Source organism: Anas platyrhynchos, chromosome 5 (assembly GCF_047663525.1).
Source record: "Anas platyrhynchos isolate ZD024472 breed Pekin duck chromosome 5, IASCAAS_PekinDuck_T2T, whole genome shotgun sequence".
Taxonomy (NCBI): Eukaryota; Metazoa; Chordata; class Aves; order Anseriformes; family Anatidae; genus Anas; species Anas platyrhynchos.
The window spans coordinates 36,384,627-36,412,501 of NC_092591.1; the positions used below are offsets into that span (position 1 = coordinate 36,384,627).

At 48.2% G+C, this 27,875-nt stretch overlaps 1 protein-coding gene and 1 long non-coding RNA gene across 4 annotated transcripts; one reads left to right on the forward strand and one right to left on the reverse strand.

The window, feature by feature from the left end:
- Window positions 1-464: 464 nt before the first annotated feature.
- TTC9 (tetratricopeptide repeat domain 9) lies at window positions 465-27,306 on the reverse strand. 2 transcript variants are annotated; one of them, XM_027457489.3, is made up of 3 exons: window positions 26,778-27,305; window positions 6,255-6,437; window positions 465-1,620 (listed from the first exon to the last, which is right to left on the reverse strand). In XM_027457489.3, exons 1-3 carry the CDS (start codon window positions 27,169-27,171, stop codon window positions 1,541-1,543), a joined length of 657 nt encoding a protein of 218 aa, XP_027313290.3. In that variant the 5' UTR covers window positions 27,172-27,305; the 3' UTR covers window positions 465-1,540. The 2 variants fall into 2 exon arrangements, with proteins under 2 accessions (XP_027313290.3, XP_038035459.2); XM_038179531.2 differs by lacking the exons at window positions 465-1,620; window positions 6,255-6,437 and adding exons at window positions 22,073-22,211; window positions 23,360-23,454 and having other exon boundaries at window positions 26,778-27,306.
- LOC110353090 (uncharacterized) lies at window positions 3,720-26,768 on the forward strand. 2 transcript variants are annotated; one of them, XR_005265997.2, is made up of 6 exons: window positions 3,720-3,911; window positions 8,739-8,954; window positions 9,193-9,489; window positions 11,244-11,382; window positions 15,818-24,038; window positions 25,550-26,768. It is a non-coding gene; the product is annotated as an uncharacterized lncRNA (long non-coding RNA). The 2 variants fall into 2 exon arrangements; XR_011809702.1 differs by lacking the exon at window positions 25,550-26,768 and having other exon boundaries at window positions 3,720-3,756; window positions 3,823-3,911; window positions 15,818-17,540.
- Window positions 27,307-27,875: the final 569 nt, after the last annotated feature.

Consider the following 27,875-nt stretch of genomic DNA (forward strand, 5'->3'; position numbering starts at 1 on the left):
GGCTGGAAAAAATTGTGGCAAGGTACCACAGCAGGAATTTGGATGTCATAGCTGCTGGGACCAGAGCACACAGCACTCAGCTGAACTTTGCATGTTCAGCTTTCTGTGTTTCAGTCTGCACATCTCATCCAGAAGAGCTGATTGAACTATGGGTACAATGAACTTCACACTGACCACCGTGGGATGAGAAGCACACATGTTCACCCTGCAGCTGGGAGCAGTTCCCTGTGGGCCATTGGAGATGTGTTTGTGGCACTTACTGATCCCATTTCTGGCAGGTCCAGAAAAGGATCCTTGAGCCAAGGAGCCCGAGCACTCAGAACTGATCACACTGCTGCAGTAGGTCTAAAAGGCTGTATGGGCTGCTAAAATAGCCTCCAAAGCTGTTGGTCCTGCCCTGTTTGTCAGCACCACGTTCTGCTAAAAAAAGAAGAAAACAGGACACAGGAAGCACCAACACGAGGTGGGAGAATCGAGACCTCAATCCAATGTACTAATAATACTTTGCACTGTACATCACTGTACTGGTACTTACAGACATTAACTGGTAAATCCTCACAACACCCCTGCGAGGTAGGGAAGTATTATTATCCCCAGTGTACAGATGGGGAAACCGAGGCACAGAGAGGCTAAGTGACTTGCCCAAGAGCACACAGCAAGGCATGGCAGAGCCCATACACGAATGGAGACGTCTCTGTTCCCCACCCTATGCTGCCCCCACTAGACAATGTTGCCTGTCTGGATACGGGGAACCCACAGGTCCCTTCTAAAAGCAATGGCTGGACTTGTTGCCTATTAATAATTTTTATTTGCCTTTAATGAATTATTTCACAGTTTTTCCCTCATACTGTACACCACGCTTTCACAGTCTGTTCAGCCTTCTGTGGTACCCCACAGCCTTCTCCTCCGGTACTGGGACAGCTTCGGGGGTATCGTAGGGTGCTCTGTGCTTTCGTTAAGAGGATGTTTAGAAACAGTTTCACTGGCGTTGGACTGGGAGCATGTGAGCTCTCACTGGAGACTGGTAGCACACACTGGAGAAGCAGGCAGGGGGAGCTGATGGTGAAAAGGCATTTGCTTTCCCCTGTGAAATGACCAGTGGCTCTCTTGGTTTCTTGGCTCTTCTAAGCTCCAGTGATCACCCGGAGTGGAAACTGCTTGTCTCCAGCTTGCCTGGCCAGGAAGTAGTTGTCTGGGGGTTGCTTCCCTACGGGTTGTAAGCAGGCAGCTCAGGACCAGAGGGGTCCCCCAGCGCTGCCTGCTCCAGGTGTGTGACACTGCCTTGGAACGAGGCTGGCTGTAGCCATTGTGCTCTCCTGCCATGGGGAAGGGGGATTACCATGGTTGGCAATGGTAATTGCCGCAGCCATATCCAGTGTCTGAGTCTTTTTTTTTTCAAAACCAGGATTCAATGAAGAGCGAGGGAGAGTGGATGGATGAGGAGATGGGGATGAGGCAGAGCAAACAGGAAAATCCACCAAATGGGCTTCTAGGAAGGAAATGTTCCCCTTTGGGCACTTCAGCTGAAGCAGCTTCATTTTCACAAGGCTTCCTTCTCTCTCTGGGAACATCTGCTGAGCTTCATCTCTGTCAGCTGGATATATCGTATGACATTGGTATCTGCAGGGAAAGAGCACACAGACACAGGCACAGTGGTTACAACTCCCTGGAAAGATGGACACACCGCACCTTTCATCCGTGGTGCACCTCCGGGTCCTGCCTGCAGGAACAGCCCCAGTGGGAGGCGGCTCTGAACCAAACCCTGCTGCTTTGGTTTTGGTGAACCTGCTCTGATTTGGGCTCATCATCCCTGTTGCTCATGATCTTGCCTCAGTTTTTACCTTCTCTTTGGCTATTCTTGGTCACCACAGTTGAATTCACACAGGTGAAGCCATCTAGTTCATCCCTGCCTGTTCCTCTGGAACAACATCTCCCCTAGTTTCCCTGCCCTCAGTGCTTGGATACAAGACTCTAAAGGCACCTTCTCTACAGACATGCTCTTCTTTTTCATCTTCCTATTCATTTTACAGCCTATTTCACTCTTCTCACAATTTTCTGTGATGAGCTGATGTGGAAAGAGCACTGTTCATGTTCTTTCAGTAACCTCGCTCTCTTTAAGTTTCACGTTTCGGAGTCCTTCCACAATGACACTGTATCTGCATTTTTGTCATTCACTGTATGCTGCACAGTGCCTTATCTATCCTAACAAAGTTCCTGGGGGCAGAGAACCACGTTTCATCTCTGCACAGAGCTGTGAGACCCCAATCCTATGCAGGCAGCAAGCTCAGCCCTCTTCTTCTTTCCAGTATTTCAGTGCACTAACACAGTGCACACAACACGTGAATTTTGCTTTACCTCCAGGCCCTTGCAGGGAGGGAGCCCGTTCATCCTGAGGCACAGGCTGATGTGCACAATGAGTGTGCGTCTCCAGACAGACCCCGTGCTTCTGCAGCCATGGCCACCCCTTTCTCAAATTGTGTTGATTTACTTTCACAAGGGCAACTTCCCACCAGCACGGTGTCCACATGGTGGGAAACGCCATGTGGTATCAGAAGCAAACAAGCATAAAAAAATAACTGCTTTCATTTATTTATTAATTTTAAAATGGTTCTTTGCTCACAGCCTTGCTCAGAAGGCCAGCCATGGCCAGCTTTGTCCATTATAAGTTATTACAGATTCAAAAATCAATCTGATGCACACAGCAATCCATTCTGCCCACAGTCAGGGAGCAATTTCACCTCCTCCTCATCCAAATTGCCCCACACCAGCTATTAAGTAGGTGCCTGGGCTTCCAAAAGATGAGTATATTGCTGGTCACGTGCCCACTGCTAGCAAGCACAGGTATTGCCCCCACCAGAGGAGCTGTGGGTGCAGAGTTCCCTGTAAAAATGAGAAGGGGAGGCCTCTGTTGTGCCATCAGCTGGAGTGGAGGCAATGGGAGATGGTTCAGCTTCCCTTCACACAGAGCTCTGCACAAACACGTTGTAGCAATGCTGCTGTCACTTCCCAAGCTGTCCCTGGTGAGGTAGGTCTCCCTGCTAAGTCTTCTGCAGGTTCAGTAGCATCATCCTAGTCCCTTCAGGGGGTGGCAGTCAGTGATTAAGATACTTGCCCCATCTGGGGGATTTTTAGTGAATCGAGGAGTTCTGCTCTCACTTGTGTTAGACAAGGAGCACCAGCATCCAGAACTGGTAATGCACTAGCATTTCAAACCAGCCTAATGAATTTTGAAGGAACCTTTTCTAACAGAAATGGTTTCAGCTGCACAGCCTCCAGGAGTGGAGCAACTCAGCTGAGGGGTTGGCTCTGAATTTTTGATCTTCCTGCTCCATACCTCCAAGCACCTGATGTGCTGCAGCACAGGTGAATGTCCTTGCAGCTGCGTTTCACACGTCGGAGGATTGCCCAGTGCAGGTGACAAGCAGTAACTGAGGAGGCATGGTAGGAAACTGCACCTGCCTGGGCCTGCAGGGACTGTGTGCATGGTGACAGAGGAGGAGGAGGTGGGTCTCCGTGCGAGTGGGGCAGCAGAAGGCTGCCAGCTGCCTTGGGCCTGAGGGTGAGGCAGTGAGCTGCTGATGGCACGGCTTCACTCACCTGGGAGATTGCCACATGCACGGGGAGCCAGGGGCAAAACAAGGTGCAGCTGACAGGGGGCGGGAGAAACTCTGATTGCAAGTTAGCAAAAAATCTCCCGGCAGGTTTGGGCATGTGGGGTCTTCTCTTTGAGGGCTGCTGCTTCACCAGAGAGGAGTGGTGAGTAGCACTTTGCTTGTGGAAGGAGCCCTGTCTTTTCCATAAAATGACATTGTGCCACCACAGCTCTGTCTGCAGAAGTATTTCAAAGCTAAATGTTAATGAGCAGAAGGCTCTGGTCCCTCAGCGAGGAAGTGCTGATGTGGGAATGGCAGGTAAGGACAGCTCAGTAAGTGATGCTGGCAGTGCTGCAAAGGAATGTGTCTCCTGGCTCTTTTGAGTGTTCCTGTGGCCTCCTGCTGTGCTGAGGGCTGTTCCTGCTTCTCCCAGTGGCTTCAGAGCCTGGCTGTTCATCTGCTGGGCAGGCACCATGGTCTGGGTCTTACTCCTGAGGACTGGGAATTCAGGAGGCCAGCTCCTTCCGTGCAGTGTGGGAAGCTTAGCAGTGGCTTTCCTCTTCCTTTCTAAGATCCTGCTCAGTAAGGAGTGCTATACAGTTATCTTGCATTATTTCCACCTGCTTTTGTGATTTTGTGTTGTTTTTGTTTGGAGGTAAGTAGAAGAATTGGGGCCAGACCCTGCCCTCGCTGTTGAAAGACAGCCATAATGGCCATAAGGAATGTGTTGTGGTGACAAACCTGTAGAGCTGTAAGCCCCTTTCCTAACTAATTCCTCTTTACCACTTGAAATTCCCGCTAGCAAAGAGACAGCTAGTGATTTGAGCCAAAAACATTCCTTTTTAGAGAAGGGGAAAAAAGGCAGAGCATGACTGTAATAATAACTTAGTGCTTTACCAGTGAGCCTAGCAAAACCTTAGATAACAGAAAACAATCGCATTTTGCAGATGGAGACACTGAGTTATTCCAGGTCACAAAATAATTCTTGCTGGTGTCACCTGATTCCTACTGCTGTGTTTTAGCAGCTGCATCCTTTCTTGCTGCATGCATTCATTTCTTTCCTTAAGATCTCAATAATCATAAATAAAACAGTGCAACAATGGCCTTGGATGGTCTAACAATAATAGAGAGGAGTCTCTGATGTAGAGCTGAAGGCCAGAATTGTTTTTTTTGTATACATTAAGGGCCTTTGGGGACAGTTTCTGGTATGTCTTTGCAGTAAGCAGCAGTGTTTGAAGCTTTTGCTGTTGAATACATTAGTATTTATTTCAGGAAGGAATGAGAGATACCAAATAAATAGTATCACTGAGGGAGAGGGGGGGAAAAAAGCATAAAAATACATATTTTAAAAATAGAAGCAAAGTGGTTCAGCTAAAAGGACTTTTTCGCATCTGAGCCTCATCAGAAGCCCAAGGTTAAGATATTTCCTTATTTTCCTCTGACTATTTTTCTCTGTATAGGTCTCGCCATTCCCTGGTTCTGGCACAGGCTGGAAGCAGAAGGGCACACTGTAAGCTGAACAGGCTGAACTGAGCTTTTAGGCACATTTGCTCAGCGAGTGCGGGGCATGCAGCTGTGCTGTCAGACTGCCCGGGGCCAGGCACAGCAGATGGGACCGGCTGCCTGTATGGGAGCTGGGAGCAGAGCACGATCCCGGGGCGCTGACACCACAGGAGCCCAGTGCCTACAGGACACTACACACTCTGGCCACCTCCCTCACCTCCTCTAGCTTGAGGCACGCCAACCCCACTGTGTTTGCTCCTGTTTTGTGCCCAGCTTTCTCTCTCCCTCCACACACAGGTGCAGGTGGAAGAGCTGCTCTGTGGGGTTCCCCTTGTGTGTGGCTTTTGTCTGGCTTTCTCACAGCCCTTTAATTTTTCTGCATGTATTGCAAAGTTCCTTTAGCAGGAATGGGTTGAACAACTGTGTGGATTTTATCTCATCAGGCAGTATTTTTCGAAAAAATCAAAGCACTGTCTCTGCATTGTGGCCTTTTACCTGCCCTCCGAGTTGGGGTGGGTTAGCAGGAAGGCGGTTGCTCTGACCGGGCTAAGTTGTTTGCACACACAATGTCTTTGCTGCCTGAAGTGAATTCTTTTTGTTTTTGCCATATGGATGGCAGGTACTTGAACAAGGCATGTGACTGCCTTCGTGGCACAAATTGAAGCATCCTGTTCAGTGCTTTGTGAGTTTATGTCTGTCTTATCAGAGAAAGATACTATTCCTTTACTGATATGGTGGAAGCCATGGCTGTTGAGGACTACAAACAGTCTACTTGTTTTGCTAAGCGGAAAAATATCTCAGATCCAGAAAATATAATGGTTTAATGGTTGGGATGCACTCCTCCTCATCCTGCTTCCTTCTCCAAAAATAAGATGGGAGGGGAAAGAGGCAGGATCCCTTCCCCACAGACAGGATTCCAGCAGCACTGATAGCACCCAGCTCGTGCTGCAGCCTCTGCAATATTTAGTTAACAGATAATGCCTTAAGGCAATGTCACTGCAAACCTGCTGCCCTAGGGGAGAGTCCTGATGGGAAGCAGGACTAAGGGTATGGTCATGCTCATCCCCGTAGTAATCAATGAAAACAAATCAGGGACAAAGTCTTGTGAAAAGAAACGTGCAAGCGCTCAGCACTGGGTCAGGCTCCTGCTCCCCGTACCTGTTGGCTGGCGGGATCTTGCCTCTTTCAAGTAGTAGAGTGCCTTGTTGTAGTCTCCCAGGTGGTAAAATGCGACGCCCGACCGGTAGAGTGCTTTGAAGTTCTCTCCTTCTTTCTGCAGCACCTTGAGGCAGTACTCCTTGACGCGCTCGTAGTTGACCAGCTCGGCCTGGAGCAGGCAGGCTGCAGGGGAGAGAGACAGAGCCGGGAGTGTTACTGCTGCCTTTCTGCTCCCGCATCCGCGCGGGCGAGGAGAGCAGCCTAGGTGAGGGAAGTGACTCAGGCTCGTGATTCAGAACGGGTGCAGTCCTATAGATTGTTTGCCAAATCTGATTGTTCACAGTTTAAATGCCCATGCCTCTATTTCTGGCGTTTCAAGCTGATGGGATTGTGTTTGTTCTGGGGGGCTGACGGGGGAAAGCGAGAACGTAAACATCCCTCTGGAGCTCCACATGATCCCACAGTAGTGACTGTAGTAAAATCACCTCTCAGCTGAGGACTAGGGCTCAGAAAAGTACAAAAAAGATGGTCAAGGAATAGTTATCGGGGGAATTAAATTAGCCCAAATTTTGTATTGGGGTTAATAATCCAAAGGTGCTGGACTTACAAACATAACGTATTGCCTCTTAGGCAGGAGGTCCTGTGTGGAGTTGTGCTGTAGGAAGCACCCGGGGTCTGTGCTCCCTTGGAATGCACTGTTAGTAAACCAGAGGCACCTGGAGCTAAAGCACAGGGTAAAAAAAAATGTGCTAGGCTGCGTGCTTTTTGCAAAGTATTGCAGCAAAAGTTCAGCACCAGAGGTCAGGTCTGCTGACTTCCCAAAGGAAAAGGTAAATAGTGGTAAAGAAACAGCCTGCTGAGGGCTCTGTGCCCAAGGACAATTGCTGCAAAATGTCAAGGAGCTGACAAAAATCCCCAAAGTGAGTTTCCCACAGGTGTGGAGCAATGGGGAGATCCTTGAGACATGCCTTACAGCCACATTTGTCCTCACTTAGGCACCAGAAACACCCTTGCTGGCAGTGAGCTTGAATGGGAGGCAGGAATGCCGGGGCTAGGGTGGATGGCATGCTGGATGTGCCTCTGGGGCTGACGGTAGTGTGCACTCTGGGCTAATTTTTTTTAAGCTTACTGGGTGTTAAGAAAGGTTTTGGGGAACACTGGTGAGAAAAGGACATGCTGCAGCCACAGTCTTAAGGGGAATGAAGAAAGCTGTTCTATTCACAAGCTCTTCTGGTGCCACAATCCAAGGCAACTCTGGGAATGACATGGTTTGGGGAGGAGGGAAGGGGAAGGAAGGCAGGATGCTATGCAAGGATCTGTTCAGGGGCAGGCAGTGCCAAGTGCCAGGGCATGGAGAGAAACTTCCCATGGCAGGTGGTGTTACTCAGTGTGTCTCTGGCAAGGAGGAGACTCACTGCTCCTGGAAACCCAAGCAGTCACAGTTCAGATGTCACCAATGAACAGCCAGACTTCATTTTTTGCATGGTAACTGTTGCTGGGAGGGTACGATGCTGGATCAGGAATAGGTTAGTTCTTGGTCCCTTTCCCCTGCACCCTCTCTGTAGCTCGCTTTACATTTCATGGGCAGGAGGACAGCTTAGTTGACCCCCAGAGATTCCTTCCAACCTAAATTAGTCTGAGCCTTTGATCAGTTAACACGGACAGAATGCATCCCTCACCCAGGCATGCATTTACAGCTTAAATAGCAAACTGGAACCGACCACAAATGGCCTTCTGTCAGTGAAGAATTCACAGTACAGATGTGCTGGGCAAGGACTGCAGATCCAGCCCCGCTGCTGCTGAGTTTGGTTAAGTGACACAGCACTTCCAAATCAGATCTTTGTCCCATTTACTTTAATGAGGGACTTCCTATGAATTTTAACAGATTCTGACACTGGAGTGCATAGGTATTACAAAGGCATCTGGCTGTTCGGTCACCAGTTAAAAAACACAGCTTTCTAAAAGCTTCGTAGCGTTTCCTTATCCAGAATTTGTCCCCTCCTATTTGTCAAACATTGATTTTTCTCGCTCTGTTTCTAATGGAGCTTGAAATGACTGTGCTTTGTTTTCCTTTATTTTTCAAAGCTATTAAAAAGATGGCTGTGTAAATTTACTGCTGGCTTCACAGCCCTGGAAACTGGATTGCTTTGTTTGTCTGCTGACCAGTAGCAGGTACAGCAGTGGCAGTAGCTTTCTGCATGCTGCCAATCTGCTCCGGCCTTTCACGTCCTGGGGAAATGCCTTGCAGAGCAACTAGCTGGGGGATTTTTGGTCTCTGTTTGTTTACTACTTGGTATTTCCAGCTATAGTCACAGAAATTACCCTGAAAATGACAGGCAGTCAGACTGTGCATATTAACTCCATAATTCCATATTGGACTTGCTTCATGGATTGGTTATAAAGTATCCCAAATCCTGCTAATTCATAAGCCCAAATGGGCTTCCAGATATCCAGCTGGGTTCTTTCTGTGACTCATTTTCACAGCAAAGACTCTGCAAGGCACTGCTGTAACTCTGCACGTGGCAGAGAGAAGTCAGTACCACCGGGCTAGCAGGAGAGATGCCTTTGTCTGAACAGAACGAGCAGATGGATGTGCAGGAAACCAGCCTGCTGGAAGAGCTGGCCATTTGGAGAGCCAGCGTTGGAAGTGGCTGCTGCAAAGGAACCTGGAGGGAGAACCTCACTTATAAATATTTAGAGGTGTGTGCTTTTGGTTCTTCGTGCACTGAAATGACCTTAATGGGCTGTGATTCACCGTAAATACAGAGGTGGTTTGTAATGCAGCTCTCAAAACTGGAAGATACATGGTACCCTTGTACTTCCTAGCCAGTTCAGTCAGAGGAGTTGTTCTGAAAATGTGTCCCTTTCCTAAATAATGTGTGTCTCTGGCTGGTAGTGTTTGTTTAGCACATCAAACACTTTTCACCCTCTTTCTCAGTTCATAATAGGCCCCCAGTGAATCCTTCTGAGGAGCAGAGCTAACTCAAAGACCAAACCAAGAGAGGCTTATCCAGCTTCTGCTTTCTTCAAGGAGAATGGGGTTGATCCCACACAGCACCATCTCTAACGGTTATCGGGCAATTAGGAGGGTGTCCTTCACAAGCAGATGCAGACCTCCAGTCACCCAGCCCCTGCAGGTTTTACCCTGTAATGCAGCATCCATCCAGCAGCTACATCTCTCCAGCTCAGACCTCAGGGTGTCCTGTTGCATCTCAGTGTTATCGTTCTCAGTTTGGTAAGTGATGTACTATGTCAGCTTGAGCAACAAATAATTCCTAATTTTTAAAACTATGTATGTCACATGGTGATGAGGAACCCCCATTTGCTGTAAGAACAAGCAGTTCTGAAACTCCTGTGTGAAATGTGCTGTGGGGAGGAGAGAAGGCTATTCCTTTTAGCTCTGGTGGAGGATCCCTGTCCATCTCACTTCCCAGCTGACTGCTGATGGTTAAGCAAGGAAATAGGTAGCCTGGCTGCTTTTCTTCTTCCTCAGAGTATTAAATCCAGGTTTCTAAATTTTAATTCCTAGACTGAATCTATGCCAGCCAGCTCTGAGTTACAACTATTTGAGAGCTGTGCTGCAGCTCTGTTATCATTAGAAAATGGTACCATGAGAGCTAACTTGTGTGACCCTGCTTAGCACCAGGTTAGACAAAACAAAGATTAAAACATCCGTAGAGCCAAAATATATCTACTCCTTTACCCCTTAGCTGTGGACAGCAGTGGTGGGAAGTTTTAATTGAATTCTTGACTGTTCAGGGGTTTGGATACTAGTTTATTGTACCCTGAATTAATTCTGAATTCCAATGTATCTTTTAGGGAGGTAACTCTTAAATAGCCTGCACGAAGATGTGCCTGGAGCTGCTTACTAAACACCTCACGTTTCTCAGCTTTCATCACTTCTATAGCTGTTGTGTGAACCTTCAAAATGAAATTCAGCTGAAAATGCTGTTGGTTAGCATCTTGCCAGGGAAACCTCTCCTGTGTGCAAACCTCTCCAGGTTATGAAAATAGCTCAGTTTGGCTTCTAATTTTGGCTGGACCAAGATCTAAGTCTGGAAGTAGGGTGTATAGATTTTAATGTGGAATTTCAAACAATATGAGAAGCCTTGCCTACCTGGAAACTTTTGCCAAAGGGTAAATCTGCATGCCGGAACGTTCCTGCAGACACAGTTTTGTAACAGTGGCCAAAGTCCCACTGTAGGCAAGGCTCAGCACCTATCCACGCTACAGAAAACTAAGCCAAATCACCACGCAGGCAGTGTTAGCGCGTTCCTTCCCTGTGGCACGTTCGTTTGGTTCAGCACATGATGTTAGTCATAACAGGAATGCCATTTACAGCTTTTCTGGGGAATGAGCTTGCCCTGGCCTTTCAGGAATGTCTTGGGTTGCAAGTTTGTATTTCACAAAGTCCAGTCTTGTTTGCAGTTTGCTGACACCCAGGTAAGCTGGTAGCACTGCCTGTTCTTACGACTGCCTCGTCCCTTCCATTTTAGGGGAGAATCGACTGCTTGTAACTTCGGTCTTCTAAGTTTTTAGACTAAAATATTCCATATGCGACGTCTGCTTTTGAAGTCTGCTTTTAGAAAATGTCAGCCAAAACTGTTCAGGTATTTTTGAAAAGCAGGCTAGGGAAATGTATCTTATTTTTCCCTTGTTAAAGATCTCTGGTGACTGTCTCTTTGGATTTGTCTCATGTCCTCTCAGCGTTTGGCTTTGCAAACTGAAATCTGGCAGATATCATTTGTGTCAAGCAGGTGCCTTCTGTTATCCCTGGGGTAATCCAGAGCCGGCCAACTGATAACTTTCTGAAAATAAAACCAATATAGTACTGCGTACAGTACTCAGAAGAGGTGCCTTAGAATTTGCTACCCAAATCCACTGAATATTTTGTCTACCTTGGGCACAACCCAGTCTAAGCAAAGTAGAAATCTGGAAACTTTGAGCCAACAGGAGAAGTTTCCTGATTTCCTGCTCTCTTTTCTCAAGAAAGAGGAGTGGAAAGTGGAAATCAAGCTGAGAGGAGCTGTCCTACCTATGACAGAAAGACAAGGAGACTGATGCTGGCAAGGAGAGGAGATCGGGGCTGAGAGCCGTGTGGCGATGAAGATGCAGAACGGCTGTGGTGGTGAGAGGGGTGTATGAGTGGGGGGCTGAGGTCTACCAGGAGGCAAAGTCTGAGGGCAGAAGTGGAGTTAAGAGTTTGGAATGAGGTGCTGGGAATACAGAGGTGCAGGGCAGCCAGCCTGAGGAGCAGGAGCGGCATTTCTAACAGTGAAATTCAAGCACAGGAGAGTAGTCTCACTAGGTGTGCATGACAGCAGCTCCTCTAGGAAATGACTTACCCACCCTTACACTCCTGCTCAGAGTTCTTTCTCTGTTGATTATACGAAACTGAGGGACACTGATCTGCAGTGCCTGAAGCTGGCCTTTGCCAATATCCCCTGGAGTCTGGAACAGGTGTCCTGTGCAAGAGCTAATAGTAGGTCTTGTGGTTGAACCACTCATATGCCCAGGCAAGAGCCTGAATCCAAATGATCTTTGTTTTCCACTCCTTAAAATGAAAATCTAGGGAATACTAGATCTGTATTTCAAAAAAATGTGAGTGCATTTAACCTACTTTGAAGAGTTTACCGTGAAGTGAACAGGATAAATGACTGTTCTATGATAGCCACTGGTTCAGGAAAACAAACAAACAAAGAAAAAAACACACCCAAATCCCAACTTGTATTGATTTGGTTGGTTTCAAAGCAGCAAGGAGTAGTAGTTAAACCCATTGCTGTTCAAACCTGATGTATTTATTTTTGATTCTAACATTGGTGTTTAACAGCTTATGTGTGGATTATTACTCCTTAACGAGTGCTAGGTACTCCAACCACTATGAACTCGACGTGTATTTCACAAACTGACAGTGTCATTCCCAGAAATAGCCATGATTAAACTCTGCAAAATACTTTGCTTTCTGATATGATCTCACCCCAAGTATAGCAGCCAACAGCTCACTTAAAATCTGTTTAAATCACAGGAAGATGGAACATATTCTTGTTCTAGTTCTATTTTGGAAAACACATGATTGATGCTTTGATATAACTACTTCAGGGTTTTATTCAGACATATGATTAAGACCTTGATGTATCATTGAGCAGGCTTCGTCCTCTTACTTCTTTAGGACTCAAAATAATAGGGCAGACTACGAGAGTCTCATAATACTTCTTTTATTTCAGAAGGCTTGGCATCCTTTATAGTGATGCTCTTTCTCAGAAGAAAAAACATGCTAGCAATAAATCTTGGTTTAAGTATTTGGGAAGAAAAATTGTTAGGACCTAACTAAAAAAAAACAGGGATTTTTTTTCTTAAAAACAAGGTTCTCTTTGGAATAGACAGCAGTCTTCTAATCATGCCCCTGATGGATGTACCATTAATCTGCGTGCTGCAGTCTCTGTAACTGGTGTTTATAAAAGCATGTGGAGTATATGGTGTCCACTGGCAGAATTAAAGGGGATACCGTTACTAAATGACATTGGAAATTTCAGCCCTCTGTTAGTAATTTAGATTATAATTAACTTCTAATATCAGGTAACATATCCGTCATAAGATGATGCTGAGGATGTAAAGGTTTACATGAGATTGAAAGTCACCTTGGAATTAAACTACTTGAATTTTCATGTACAGCATAAGAAGATGTGGACTATTGGAATACTTCAATCCAAATTTCTCTGATGTTGAAGTTACTGATCTAGAGGGTGCAGACTGCACAGGTGAAGTGGATGGCACAGCACAGTTTTTAGCCTGTGTTAAATTTCCCTAATTGGCACTGACAGGAGCTGTATCATGTGAGGGAATGCAAGAAGCCTAAACCAAGGAACAGAACAGGTTGTAAACCATCCACATCTGCACTGAGCCCACTGTGGGCTGTGCCTTTCAAGAATGCAACCCAGTGTCCCTCCAAAGAGGGTTTTTGGAAGCATCTTTTTTTCAGAGAAATGCCATGTACAGTTTCACTACAGGGCTGAGACACTAATTAGGATCTGCAGTTTCCAAACAATCTCTTCCATGAAATATTTCTCTTTTCTCTATAGTCCAAGCTTGCAAACAAAGAGGATTTTCTGGCTTCTCACCAATAAGAAGCTAATTATAGACAGCTTGATAATGTCTGGCAATAATCTGATCAGCTGACTCCCAGTTCCCGGACAACCTTAATGGGATGAAAAGGGAATATCAGAATGACAGCACAACTTTACAGTCAGCGGCCCTCATTTATTCCTCTCCAGGTACCAGAAAGACCTAAATATGCCCGTATGTTTCTGCTTGCAGGGAAATGTGTGGAAAATTAAAAACTAAACTGTATGACAGGCTGCCCCTCTCTGTAGGGAGGGATTAATGCTAAATGAGGTGTGGATCCACAAATGTTTGGAGAACCCAAGGTGTCACCTTTTCCAAGCTGCCTTCCCATTCTTCTCAGCCTGACTCCCAATTCATGGACAGATGCCAACCTTTCCTCCCCTTTCTGCCGTCTTGGCCATGCTTTCCTTTCAATACAGTGTGGTCTCCTTCAGTTCTCTGCTGCCCCTGTCCTTCACACCTCTTCTAGGAAAAAGACCCGGACTTCACAGCACAAATCCTGATTTCTACAACAGAGACACTGGTGTAGTGACTATGCTGATGCTTCCACCACCATGCATGTTAAGAGGCATCTAGCAGCTTAGGGGAGCTGCTAAGCCTCTGTGAGGCCTTTTGTGGCTGGCAGCCCACCCTGGGACCCTTCCTATTGCCACCCCTTTAGAGGCTTGGAGAGCACAGGGCTGACAACAAGGAGATACCTAACAGATAATGTGAGCTGTCAAAACAAATCAGTTTAATTTTAGACTGATAGGGCGATCAATCTTGAAGATAAAGGTGAAACAGTAGACATTACATATCTTGGCTTTTACACTAGTCAAATGACAAATTCTAGTGACATTTTCTTAAGCAAATTGAGGGAGAACAGTTTAAATGAATAGGCTTAACTCTGTTATCAAAGCAGAAGGCAATATTAAGTGGGGTTCTGCACTGATCTGTCCTAGGTCCCATGGTATTTAGCGTCCTCAATAAAGACCTCAATGACTGACTGTGAGCTGCCTGTCCATTGGCAGGTAACACCAAGATGTAGGGAGCAGCTGGGATATGTTGGAAGGCAGGGCTGCAATTCCAAGGGGTCCTCACGGACCAGAGCAGTGTCCTGACAAAAACAGGATGTGATCTGGCAGGGGCAAGCGAAAGGTACTGAAATTAGGCAGGAAACAAATGAACAAAAACCAACCACTGATAGAGAGCAGGAATGGTTGGCTGAAATAATTCTGCAGAAGATGATCTGCGTTGCAGTGTAGATCACCAGATCAAGTTAGCAAGGCTATCTGGTTAATGAAGGAAAATGCACACTAGCATGTATGACAAGAAATCTGCGAGAAGTGTGAATACTATGTCTGATTTTTGGATACCAGTCTTGAAAGAAAATGTGGATGGATGTCAGGAGGACCCTGACAATAACAAGCAGAATGGAGAACACAGACTGTAAGCCCTGAAGAAGACAGGGAGGGAAGGCAGGCTTACAGTGTTCACATATGTAGAAAAGTAAAAACCCTGTCATGCAAAGTAGGGCATAACCAGAATGCAACCTGTTCTTGTGCTCGGGGAAACCAGAAGAGGGCTTAAACTTCAGCAGGGAAGAATCTTACTAGGAAGAACTTTCTCATAGTGACAAGGCAGAAGCATTGTAGACTCTTTGGGGAAGTTGCGGAGGATCCTAGCTTTGGAAGTGTGTAAGACAGCCTGAATAAATGCTACCTGGGATATATGTTATCTGTACCCTTGTACCATGCAGTGGTATGGATAGAAGACTCCTGAATTCCTGTCCAGCTCTGCAGTCCCCTTACTGATTGTGCTCTAACACCTGGGAGAGGAACGGTCCTTGGTTCTCCCTGAGAGCCACCATTTACTGCAAATTCCTGTCAGAAGGTCCTGTGGAAGGACGTTGCTCTGACATCCCCCGGGCTAGGCATTTGAATACATAAGCACTTAAGTAACAGCAAGCATGAATGATTCCTGCCTTTGCTGTGTTTATGTTCTCATATCTCACTCTTTTCTAATTTTCTAGAGTGCAGTTCTTTAGGAGTGTTCATTATTTCTAAATGATTCCTAAGCTACTTTAAGGCAAATTAGTGGTGATTTATGCTTCTTTTGGTTGCAAATCCAGTGATATAACACTGAAGTTTTCCTTCAAAGGGACAAACCTTTGGGAAGCAAAGACCTGCAGACAATTTTTCATCTGATCATCATAACTTCTGTTTTAAAAGAGTATTTTGAGCTCCTAGTTCCTGCAGTTCTTCAAATTAAAACAAGAGGCTTACTGAAAATTCTTAGCAATGGTAAAATTAAAGTATTAGAAGGCTAGATGTCAAGCAAACAAGAAGTGTTTTCTGAAACTAGAATCCATGCTCAGCTGTGGATCAGCAAATCTTTATTCAACTAAAATAAAGAGATCTCCATATCGCACCTTCTGATCTCCATGCCTTTGATTTTCCCAGCCAGGAGACGTAGGAGCAAAGTCCTAGCAAACCAGTGGTGGAACAAGAGCTTCGGTCAGCTTTTAATGCCTGGATCGTTTTGATTCTGCAACCTCCACAAATGCTTGCTCCTCCTGCAGCCGCGTTAGGGGACCTGGGAATCCGTCCCGCTTGTTTTTGCCAAGGCTGTTGTTGTGGATCTGCCAGGTTAAATCCCCTGAGGGTTTTCTCCGCTCTGACTTTGTACTTATCTAGTGGTCTTTGACCTGCCTTTATCTTTTAGAATCAGTACTCAACTGGCCCAGCCTGGTCCAGTCAATGTGCCTTTAGATGTCTGACCTTCAGATCTGCTGCTGCAGGTGCTATTTATTCCACCGCCCCTTCCTTGCTGTTTGCTTTTGTTGTGCCTTTCACCTTGCATTGCTTTGCCCTCACACTGCTGTGCCCTCTCCATGTCAGATCTTTCCTCCTCTGGCCTTCTGTTGCTATCGACACCCACCATAGGAGGAATCTGGTCTCTTGGGTCATTTGCATGGGGGAAAAGCACGCACAACTGTCTCAGAGATCAGTAATATCAGATGCTATGCAGTGAAATTTGGGTCTTAGTGGAAAGGTGGCTTTTGTAACCCTGTCTGCGACCAGGAAGGTATTTCTGTGAGCAGGGAGAAGCTCTGGAGGAAGAGCTGGATCTCAAGCTGCTTCTTTGCTGAGGGGTGAAGCCTCTGCTTGGGGGCTCACCAAATAAACAACTGACAGTGGGAGCGTGAAATGCGGCTGGAGCAGCATGGAGGCTCTCGGATGAAGTCACTGACGGTCGTGCATGCCACGATTGCCTCCAGCCTGGCTTACTGCAGCGTGCTCGGTTTGGGATGAAAGCTACTGCTTTATCCTGTGCCACGGCAGGGCCGGCTGACGTGGCTGCCTAACATCTGTGTGCTGTGCCCCGCGGTGCTGAGCCACAGCTCGCCTCCCGGGACACGTGGAAGAGCTGACAGCTGCAGAGTCTGCTACGGGGTGGGGAGCTGGCTGAGGGCACTGCCTCGTGTCCTCATCCCATGTATAATTGATAGGGACTGAAATGGTTTTTGTATTTCTTTTCCTCAGCTCTCCCTAGTTGAAGACTCTTACTGGCAAGAAGGGGAGAGGCTGAGCAGGGAGGAACATTTCCTTCATTACAATAATAACCCTATCAGGTGTTTTATCCAGGTCCTGCATAGCCCAAAGCCCTTCCATTTTAATGATGTTTTGAAACAGAAAGCAGCCTTTATGGCCTCTGAGGGAGAGATGGAGAGAACGAGAACAGGCAGAATCAGAGGCAGAGGATGCCAAAGTCACTGTTTTCTAACTAACTGAAGAGTGAGAGGTATTAATCAGAGCTCTCAAAACACTGTTTGCATTAAAAATGTACTAGAGAAGAGTGACTTTTCAGCCACAGAGCTGACTGACCCTGGCTGTGTCAGGCTGTGTCACCTGGCTGAGCTCTGATTGCCAATGCAAACTGGGCTTAAGCTTTTCCCTCTTGTGTGGCTGGGCTTCTGGTGTCCTTGCCTCTTCCCTGCCCTCTGGTTAGACCGGATGAACTTGGTACCTTTGAGACATCTGCCTCTCCATCAAATCCAGCTAGTCAACAGGTTTGAAAGTTACCCAGAGTGGACTGATGGGCTGACTACAGAAAACATACTTGCTTATGACTCATTTCCTTTGGAAATCAGGCTGAAAACGAATAAACTTAAGACCTGAGTAATGATTCAGTGTATTACTTGCTTGAGAAGGCCTGGGTTTGAAATGTGCAGGAGCTTAAGCTGGTCCTCTAATAAGATAACTGCTCTTTAATACAAGCTGTGGCAAAGTGCTTCAGGTTAAGTTCATTCAGATCGTTCCCAACCCTTCCATAAACCAGATCAGTGCAGTGTGCTGCTGGCAGTGGAAGGAGGAGGTAGGACAGTGTGTCTGATTTGAAGAATATGGAGGGGAACCTCTACCCCAGGTAACACCCCAGGTAAGGAGCTTGTTTTCAGACCAGGAGCACGAGAATCATTGTAATGGATCAGGCCAATGATGCAGCTCCTTGTCTAGACTGTGCCTTTTCAATTAAGCTAGAGGATATGAAGATATACTAAGAATGACGTGATGGCTAAAGAATTTGTAGTGGGTTCTGCTGAGAGACGTATCAGTTAGAGACCACTAGAAGAATGCTGCAGGAATTAATTTCAGAATTGAACTTGTCTAATGCTTCTGTTAATTGCCCTGATGTAAAAGAAAGAGCACCTACTGACACTGTGAAGTTGGAAGGTATCCTCAAAAAGGATAAGGATGGCAATGTCATAAAAAGAGCTACATCACCTGGTGGACAGTGTTAAATTCATTTGGGATGGAGATCAGTAACACAAAACTTACAATCATACTCTTTGGGATTTAAAGCAAGGATTTCTGCTAGAATTTGTGAGCTCATGAGCTGGAAATAGCCAAAGAGGAAAAGGATCTGAATATGCTAGTTGGTCACAGGATGACTGAGTCATTTATGTGACATGGCCATGGACAGGGAAATTAAAATCTCTGAGAAGTTTATTCATAAATCCAAACCAGTTAGCAGTGGTTCTCAAGCATGAAAATGTAATATTTGCTTTACAGTTTTTATCCTATCTAATATAGCAGTGAATGTGCTGATTAGTTATGTGTCTAAGCCTTCTTTTCTAACCTTATTAGGGTCTTTAACTCCATGATACCTTCTGGCACTGCGCTCCAAGTTAATCAGCCCTGGGTTTTAAAAATTATTTTGTATTCATCTACTAATTTAATTTACCCTCCACCCCATAAGCAAAGCTCCTGAGCTGCCTCAGTTTGAGCTCCATCACAGTTGTTAGAGAACATACAAAGGAAAGTGAGCGTATTTACTTTGTCCGTGCAGCATAGGTAAGGATCTTGTGCTGCTCTGGTTTCTTTGCAACATGAATGCACTACTGCATCTTGAGCAATTAATCACTGCAAATCATTTAAGAGGCTAGTAATCTAGGATTTGAATTATGCTGGTATTAAAACATATGGTGACTGAAGAGAGCGCTGAGGCTTTATTTGCACCATGCTGTCTGAGAATCATTCCTAGTGGCATGGGGCAGGAGCTCTTTTTTTTTGTTTTGTTTTTTAGAAATATGAGTGGGGAAAAAAAGGTGCTATTGCAGAGCAATAGCGAGTGCTGATTTACAACGATCATCCAGGAATAACAGACTCCTTCCCTCATGGTTCTGCTTTTGCAAGGTTAACTGATGGCCTCCACAGGTAGCACCTGTTTGGGAGAGGCTACGGCTATTGTGTGGAGCCCACCTGTTTTCTGAAAGAGTGGAAGAAATGTAGGTCTTTGACCTTCCCCCCCCCTCTGGGAGCAGGAGTGGGGCAAAACAATATGAATTCTCACAGCTTCTTCCCTGCAGTTGATTGAAAGATTGTTCTTTACATCATAAAGATGCTGTTCATAGGGGGTGAATTGGTGGGTTAGATGGTGACTGCAGGGATGGCACTGCACGCTGGAGGTACAAGTTGGTTAGTCACAGCAGCCCAGGAATAGCCAAAGGAAGTGCTAAGGGTCTCACATAAATTTTCAAGTCCCAGACACCTCCTCTGCTTTTAATTTGCTTTCAGGAGTAAGTTTGTTCTCCCACACACCACACTGGGGAGTGTGCAGGACAAAGATACACTAGTGCATGTCTTCTATTCTCCCTCCATCTGCTTCAGGTAGCAGTAAACAATTCTGCTGCCTGGAGTTGGGAGTGAAGTCTTTCGAGTTGGAAAAGATCTAGGGTAAGCAGTATCCAGCTGGGCTGACCTGAGATCAGTCTATGCAAGTTAGGCTGAGCCTCACAGATCTGTAAGATGGGCGGCGAATCTCCACCGCTGCGTGATGAGGTTCTACCAAGAGGGCCCCCAACGCTCCTGCTTTACAGAGCAAGGAGACTTGCAGCAAGGTAGAAACCTCACTTGAGTTTCCTCGAGTATGAAACGAGCCATTTAGTCCCTGATGTTGCCGGGCCAGGCTAACACCAGAAGCATGAAGACTGACAGCTGTAATCAGGGCATCAGAGGAGATTTGGAATCAAAATTTGAGGAAAACGAGTTTGGTGGCTGCTTGCTGGCTGACCCAGCTGCTCCTTTCCAGCAGCTCCTAGGAAACCAGATCGACGGCTAGATTAGCGGAGTTTTGCTGCCTGCCACTCCGATCTGAAAGGAGGTGCTGCTGCTGCTGATGCAGAACAATCTGCGTGACAGCCCCCTAAACTGGCAGCAATGAGACGCAACAGCCAGTGCTCCCACTAAAGCGGGATCGGGAAGACTGAGCAGTGGCTAGGGAAGTATGTGCTTTGGTAAGGCAAAAGTTTTACCCGTCAAAAATGGATGTGCTAGAGAGGGTGTCACAGCACAGATGGGTCCTAAGGAGAGCCAGGGAGGAGAAAAGGTCCAGCCTGAACTGATATACAACAGGTAATAAAATCAGCTCCGATGAATCAGATGCACCGAGATGCTGTGGGGCAGAGCCTGAGGACACGGGGGATGAGAGGGCAATGCTGGCAGAACAGACGGGGCCTGCAAAGGGCCACAACTCTGCCTGGGAGGTCAGAAAGTCTGCCACAGCTGCAGTGCAACTGGGGGAGCCAGCAGAGGAACTCGAGCAGAAAAGGCACTGAGTGCGTAAGCAGCCCCGGCTCCTGAGCTGAGAAACGCGATGGGGGAACTGGGTTCACAGGACAAAGCCAAGGAGAAGCAGATGGTGCTGTGCAGCCGATGAGCCTCGGGGTGACGGCGTGTCAAGAATTTTGGAGAGTGGGGAGAGCAGAGTGCATTTTGAAGTAAAGATCGTGACATTAGCTATTGCCTATGGACAGTAACAGATGAGCTCTGGCACATCAAACTATGACAGATAAAATCATCGCTCCCAGCTGGCCCTTCTGCCATGGGTTACTGCAGAGAGAAAACGTGACTGCGCCGAATTCGCTCCACGAATTGTCCTAGTATGGTTTCCAGCACGGTCCTAAGCTCAGAATGGCTGTAGCGAGATGTGACCCCAGCTTACACGGCTGCCAAGTGGCCACCAAGGCAAGTAAGTGTACAAGAACGGGGCCAGCCACGGGGCCTTCCTGACACCTCCCAGCCTCACACAACTTGAGCGTGCCCCAGCTGAAGGTACCGCCAGCAATTCCAGCCAGGCGCCCAGAAACCACACCAACTCTACAGTCGTGGTTAAAGAAAGAGGAGCAGTAACACTCTGAGCCACCACAAGAGGATTTACCTGCATTCATCTATCAATGTCTTATGTTTACTGTTTCCCATCCAAGATGCAGAGCAGGAATGAACAAAAGGAGACAGATTCCTGAGCAGCCGTGAGTAACAGCTTCCTGGTTAATGATGGTTCGCAGTGACTTCTTCAAAACATTCTTAACCCTCAGTATTAGTCACTGGCATGGTTACCTGAGTAAGCTGAAATCAAGACTAATAAACAGTTGTCTTCCTTCTACATCAGTTTCTTACCCATGAAGTGAGAGAAGACAGAAGGAAAAAAAAAAAAAGCCAGTAAATTTCCTCAAAACCTCATTATGTAGTTCCTCCCTATCTTAATTGTTTCCTCAGTTTCATACTCTGTCATGCTATTTTCTGTAAGGTGGCACGATGTCAGGAAGAAACCAGATCTGGCAACGTTTAGACCTCCCCTTTTATTTATACCCTTTTATTTTGCTGTTTCATTCTTTACACCAATCTCCTTTACTGGGTGTGCAATAGATCTAAAATCCCAATGTGAAATCTTCTGATGACCTTCCATACTTGCAGCATCAATCCCACTGCTCACAGGACACTGAGGGGAAACCAGGGATGCGCTGCTGAGTTAGGCAGCTCTAGGAGAAGGGCTGGAGAAGCAGGGCTGGAGTCGGGTTAGAAACTTCTGGGTCTGAGCCCAAGTGAACAGGAGGAAGAGAAAGATGCTCCACCTGCTGAATCATGGAAAGGTGGCACAGCTCACAGGAAAAAAAAAGAAAAAAGGTAACCATGGGGCTCATGGGTGTATTTAGCAATAGATGGGGAACCAGCTGTGATTGTCACACAAGGCTTTATTGAAGCACCTGAACCATCTCCAGCACAGCACCGATGGGTACATGGGGAGGTGTAAGAGGCTGTGAAACATTGTGGGATTCTACTTGGAGGGAACTCCAGGACAGCAGATCAGAAGGGGATGGAGTAAAGCTGGCAGGAGGTGCTACTACAGACCTCTCAGAAAACACACCAGTGCAAATCTCAAGGCGGAGAACAATCAATACTCTTTAGGTAAACAGATTAACCACTACTCTGTGTTCTTGAAAAAGCTTTCTGATTTTTCATACTTCCTGCTTCACCTCCCGTGATGAGCTTTCTTCTCCAGCTGATGAACTTTGTCCTCCAAAATAAAAGGGAACAGGCAAATACAGAGTATTTTACAGACTAATTCATTGCAGTGGTGATGCGAATGAGGATTGGGCCTACTGCTAAAATGCTTTGGTCACCTGCATTCACTCTCTGCTGCAACTGCACGTTCATGGAGCATCAGGCCTGTAAAACATTCCCATGCACTGTGGCTGGGCAGATGCATCTAAAACAGGAGTGTCAGGAAGCTCCCACCTCAGCTAGTGAAAACACAGGCCCCGTCCTGCTGTCATCTGCTGCTGTCTCTCTTTCCCATTGCATGGCAGCCTTATAGAGCGTGTTTTTTGTTGATGCAGCACATAAAAAAACAACTTCACATCAAGCAACAATCCAAGCCTGCTTTAACACCCACAGCACCATGTGCCCTGGTAGAGTGTGTACTTGTTAACTGCTATATACTGGGATGGGATTTTAGAAACTCCTTTTGAGGAGTCCTAGTGGGTGGTCAGCAGAGACGAGTTTTAGCAGCTTTTCTGCTATTTAGTCATATTTTCACTTGGATTAAGGCTCCTTGTCTCAGTGGAACTACTCACTGAAGTCTGTACAACCGGTGACTGTTGGGAGCAGTACCTACAACCCCATCCAGAGCCCGAGGGTGCTAGCAAGCTGGAGTGCTGCGTTTGGTGGGGCTGTGGCTGTGACCTTTGCGTAGTCGTGAACTTCTGCCATGGCACGAGGCCAACCTGTGCTGCTTAGGCTGAGATCTACCACGGACAGCTACGCTTTGTAAGGCTCTGCAGGTACGTGTGCCCTCCTGCCAAGGTACAAAACTGCACGTGTCTGAATGGGGATATAAACGTGTTGCGTTTAATTGACATTTGTGTAATTAACAAAGCCTTCCAGCACTCCCAAGAGGTCAGAAATGCAGACGAATAAACTGAGGTTCAAAGAATGAAAGATTTGGTGAAGATAATACAGTTAGTCAGCACAGAGAGGCAGGATGAAAAATCTCTATCTCCCAGCATCACTCCTCGTCCCCAGTTCTGTCTCCGGTTCTGTTTTTCCTGCCAGGATTAGCTCTACTATTTCTGCGTGCTTAGGAAAACTGACAAAGGTTTGCTTATCGCACTGCAACATTCCCTCATAAAAAAAAAAAAAAAAAAGGCTTGAAACTCTGCTTACCCTTGGCATTTTGCTGCTTTGGAAGGACCAGGACTTGCTTCTCTCTGCAGAGCAGGCACAGTCCTTTTGATCCTGTAAACTTTTAGGCAGTAATGCTGGAATAAAATGATGATTGCATTTAATGAGGGTAGTGGTTGCGTTAGTAGCAGGTGGATGATCCCTACCTGCTTGCAGTTCGTAAGGCATTTGAGCTTCATCTAGATCCAAGATGTTACATGAGTGGAAAGGAGACTAAGACATGAGTGGTATTTGGCCAGCTTGTTTTTCTGCAGGCATTGTTCCTACGTTCATCTTTATTTTCAAAGAATACAAACCACTGACTTGGGAAAACTCGGTTGAATGCACCATCGGGATCGGCTCATGGTTCCTGTTCTTTATTTTTCAATTGGGCTGAGAGAGGCAAAAGGAGGTCAAGTGACTTCCTCAAGGTCAGAGCCCGTCAGTGAGTCATAAAGAAGTGACTGTTTGCCTCACAGCCCTGCATTCATTCTGCGAGGCTCTGTGCTGCTGGTAGGATTTTTCTCTGCCCGCCCCAGCAATTTCTGGGGGCCCAGGCCACGCTGCTGCCCTTGCATCTGGTGACATTTGTCAAAGGGACTTACGGCAAAAATGGCAAAACGAAGGGCTATTGGCGCGCCTGTGCAAGAACATAGCAGTGCTGGATTTTGCAGATGTGAGGGTGAGTGCCTTTAAGGCAAAACTCGTGGAGCTTACACGGCAGCCCTGCTAGTGGCTTAGCGAAAAAAATGTGAGCGACACTGCCAGTGGCAAGCGGTGAAAATCCTTGGCCGATTTAAAATATATATATACAAAAAAAAAAATCACAAGAATTTTAAAACCAGCATGTTCTAGAATCCTTTGCAATGGGCTAAGGATAGTTTAGGTCATGGGGGTGCCACACAGTTCACTTTAGAAAATACACCGAATATTGCGGGGCTCTGAGTAAATACAAGGGTCAGCCACCCTGCTTTGTGGTATGAGAACTGCCTGCTGAAGGTGCTCCACAGAAGAAGCAGAACTAAAAAACAACCTGCACTGTAATTTACATTCTGCAAAGTGGTAAATGTACTGACAGCAGATCTGTGTTTGTCCACACGTTCTTACTCATGTAATCGGTCAGATTAAAACAAAAATGAACCCCGGTTGTACTCAGTGTGTGCACAGTCCTCACCTGTAAGGCTGCCCCAGATCCCCTTTGGGTGTGTATTTCCTACCTGCTTATTTGCCTAAGTGCACGGCTAACTAGAGTTGATGAGCTCCTCTGGCTGGATCTAAATAAGTAACTGTGTGCATGCTTCTATCTTTGCAATGTGAAACACCTCTGACAGGTGCGTGTGTGGCAGCCACGTGAAAACGGCAGTGCAAAGCCAAGGTGGGCTTCCTAAATGCTAAGCTCAGGCAGTACGCGGAGGTGCTAAAAGAACTTGGTAATAAGGACACTCAGATGACAGCTGCTCATGCTATCGGGTATAAATCAGAGCTCAGTGAAAAACTGCCTTCTCTAGAATTAACATGCACGGCTGTTATGCTCTCTGCACTAGGCAATGCAGATTTATTTATTTTAAAGACAGCTCTAGGCATCCAGTCAGTGCTCGGAAGCGAAACGCCCTGCATCTCCTCTCTTCCCCAGCCAAATACTGCTGACTTCTGCTGCCACAACAGGCACTGGTGCCTGCGCTAGAGCCCACCGTGTAGAGAAGCTGGTGGCTTCTGCTGCACCACGCTGTTACAAAATAGTCTCACTGCTGCACCCCTTGAAGTTCCTATTAGAAAGGCGTACTAATTATTGTGACAGTTGTGGAGAAGCTCCCTCCCATCGCTTTCCTCTCCTTCAGATGCTAATTCACAGATCCTCCTGCTAGAATGGGGGCTCTGGAGCTGGGCTAGGAGGAGCAACGCTGCGGTTTGTTTAACTGCACGCTCCCTTCTTCAGCAAGCAGGGCATTGCTTTAACATTGCTTGCAGACAGAGCAGCAGACACACACAAAACTAAACGTTTCCAAGACCAATCCTGTTCTCCGCTCTGTGCCTGCCCATCTACCAAAAACACACAGCTGAGTGCAGAACAACACCCTGACCCGCTCTGAGGTTATCTCAGGAGAAGCACTGCTCGCCTCTCCAGGGTTAATCACATTCATCTCCTCTTGTGTTCACACCAGTTAAATTTAGGTAAAATCTGTTCGCATCTAGGTTGAAGATGGAGCAGGTTTCTCACGCTGTCTGACTGCTACTGCCGACAAGATCAAATCAACAGCGAAAAAAGCTCCCTGCTCAAAGCAGCAGCAGTAAATAAACGCGGTGGACAGCGGCCATTCTGCAGGACAGCTCTGTCCCCACGGGTGTAAACATTTCCAGCAAGTGGAACTTGTGTACGCAGCAGGAAGAGCCACGGCAGCACAGCCCATCCCTCCCTCCCTCCTCATTTACCTTCTACCACGTCCCATTTGTACCTCCGCACCGGGGGCTGGCAGAGACGTTTCCTGCGAGTACTTGTGCAAGCCCAGCACCACTCTACGCGGTAATGTTCATAGTATTGCGGGCTCTTTGTATAACCCTGCCAACCTAAATGAGCCTTGCCAGATACAATGGATTTTAATAAACCTGCGAACAGAAATTTTGAGAGAGACGAAATTACAGCTGTGCAATTATGCTATCACTCGGGGATCTCGCCTGCCTCTCCCTACTCAGGATTTCGACAGGCTTCTGAAGGAAGAACAGTTGAAAACGTGATAAAATCGTGCCTTCCATTACATCCCAAAAGCCACATTGAGATTGGCATGGATTAAGCCAAGGGAAGATCCTGGCTTGGCGCTTCAAACCCCATTTGCTTTATGCTGCATCCTTTTTAGCCCTAGACAGCAGGAAGCAAAGCCAGCCAAGTGTCTCGAAAGCCAAAAGCCAAGCGATGGTGACAGCTGACACACCAGCGCCCTGATTTTTGCCATTTCCCCCCCGAGGGAAGCGAGTGACCCTTCATCCTTGTGCAAAGCAGCAGAGCCGCGTTAACGTGGCATTTTGTGCACCTGCTCCAGGTTACAACCCTCCTTACCCTCTACGTACGCAGGCACAAGTTTTTGTTTCGGAGCTGCGTTCGGGCTCGGAAAGAAAAAAAGAAACAAAAAACCACACCGCTTGGGACCCAAAATAACCCCTGCCAAGATGCAGCGCCCCGGCCGCTGGCAACTTTTGCAGCCGGGAGGCCGGGAGCACCTTGCGGTGCCGGCACCACCCGCTGCCGCTGCCAGCCCCTGCCGTGCCGAGGGGACCGGGGGCTGCGGGGAAGCCCCCGGGAAGGGCTGGAAAGGGAAGGGGAGGGCCGGGGGGCGCCGCCGGGCCCTGCCGCCGGGCTCGGGGGCAGCTGGAAGGCGCTGCGGGAGGAGAGGGGAGGGGGGGTGCGCGGCCGGGGGTGCCCGCTGACCTGCCAGGCTGTTGTAGCAGTCGACCTCGATGGCCTCCACCGCCTGCCGCTGCTCCTCGCTCAGCCCGGCGCTGGCAGGGCGCTGCCCGCCCGGCTCCTGGCTCAGCAGCAGCAGCAGCGCCTTGAGCTCCAGCAGGGCGCGGTGGTACTTGCCGATGGCCTCGCGGAATTTCTTGTCCTTGTAGCACTGCGCCCCTTCGCTCTTGAAATCCAGCGCCCGCCCGATCAGCTCGCCCGGCTCCGCGCTTCCTCCTCCTCCTCCTCCTCCTCCTCCTCCCGCTGCCGCCGCCGCCGCCGTGGCCCGGGGCTGGCTGCCCCCCGCGGGGCCGTGCCCATCGCCCGCCCCGCGGCCGCCGGCGTTCAGCTTCCCCGCGGCCGGGCTCGCCCTCTCCATGGCCGCGGCGCCGCCCGCCTCCCGCGCCGCCCTACGCGGGCGCTGCCGCCGCGCCGCCGCCCGTGCCCCCGCGCCGCGCCCCGGCTCCGCCGCCCGCTCCCATCCTCCGCCGCCCTCTCCGCCGCCCTCCGCCGCCGCCGCTCCTCCTCCTCCTCCCCCGCCACCGCGGGGCGACCGCCCCCGACCGCCCCCAACGCCCGCAGCGGGCGCCGCCGCCCCCCGCCAGCCCCACGCGAGGGGCGCGGGCCTGAGGGCAGCGTCCTGCCTCAGGGTGCCTGGCAGCCGGGGCCTCGGGGCGCCTCACGGGTCCCTGGTGTCCCTACACGGCCCCCTGTGCCCCTAACGGGCTCCCTGTGCCCCTAACAGGCTCCCTGTGCCCCCCCTCAGCCCGGCGCCCATCCTGCTTCCCCCCTCAGCCCTGCTGCCCCCTCAGCCCCACCGCCCACCTCCCTCACCTCACCCAGGTCCCAGCGGGGTGTTTTGGGGCACAGACCCCATGTCCTTGTGTACCCTATGTCCTTGCGTCGTGAGGGTTTTGAGAGCCTGGGCCCAGCAACTCGGCAGCCCCCTGGCACCTGCTGCGCTGGGACTTTGCTTTCCCCCGAATCCCTTTTTCCCATGTGCTTTGGGAAAATGGGTTGGTGCTTACTGGTGCCTGGGATGTTTCTAGGTTTTGGGGGAGTGGTGGGGAGTGGCCCTCATCT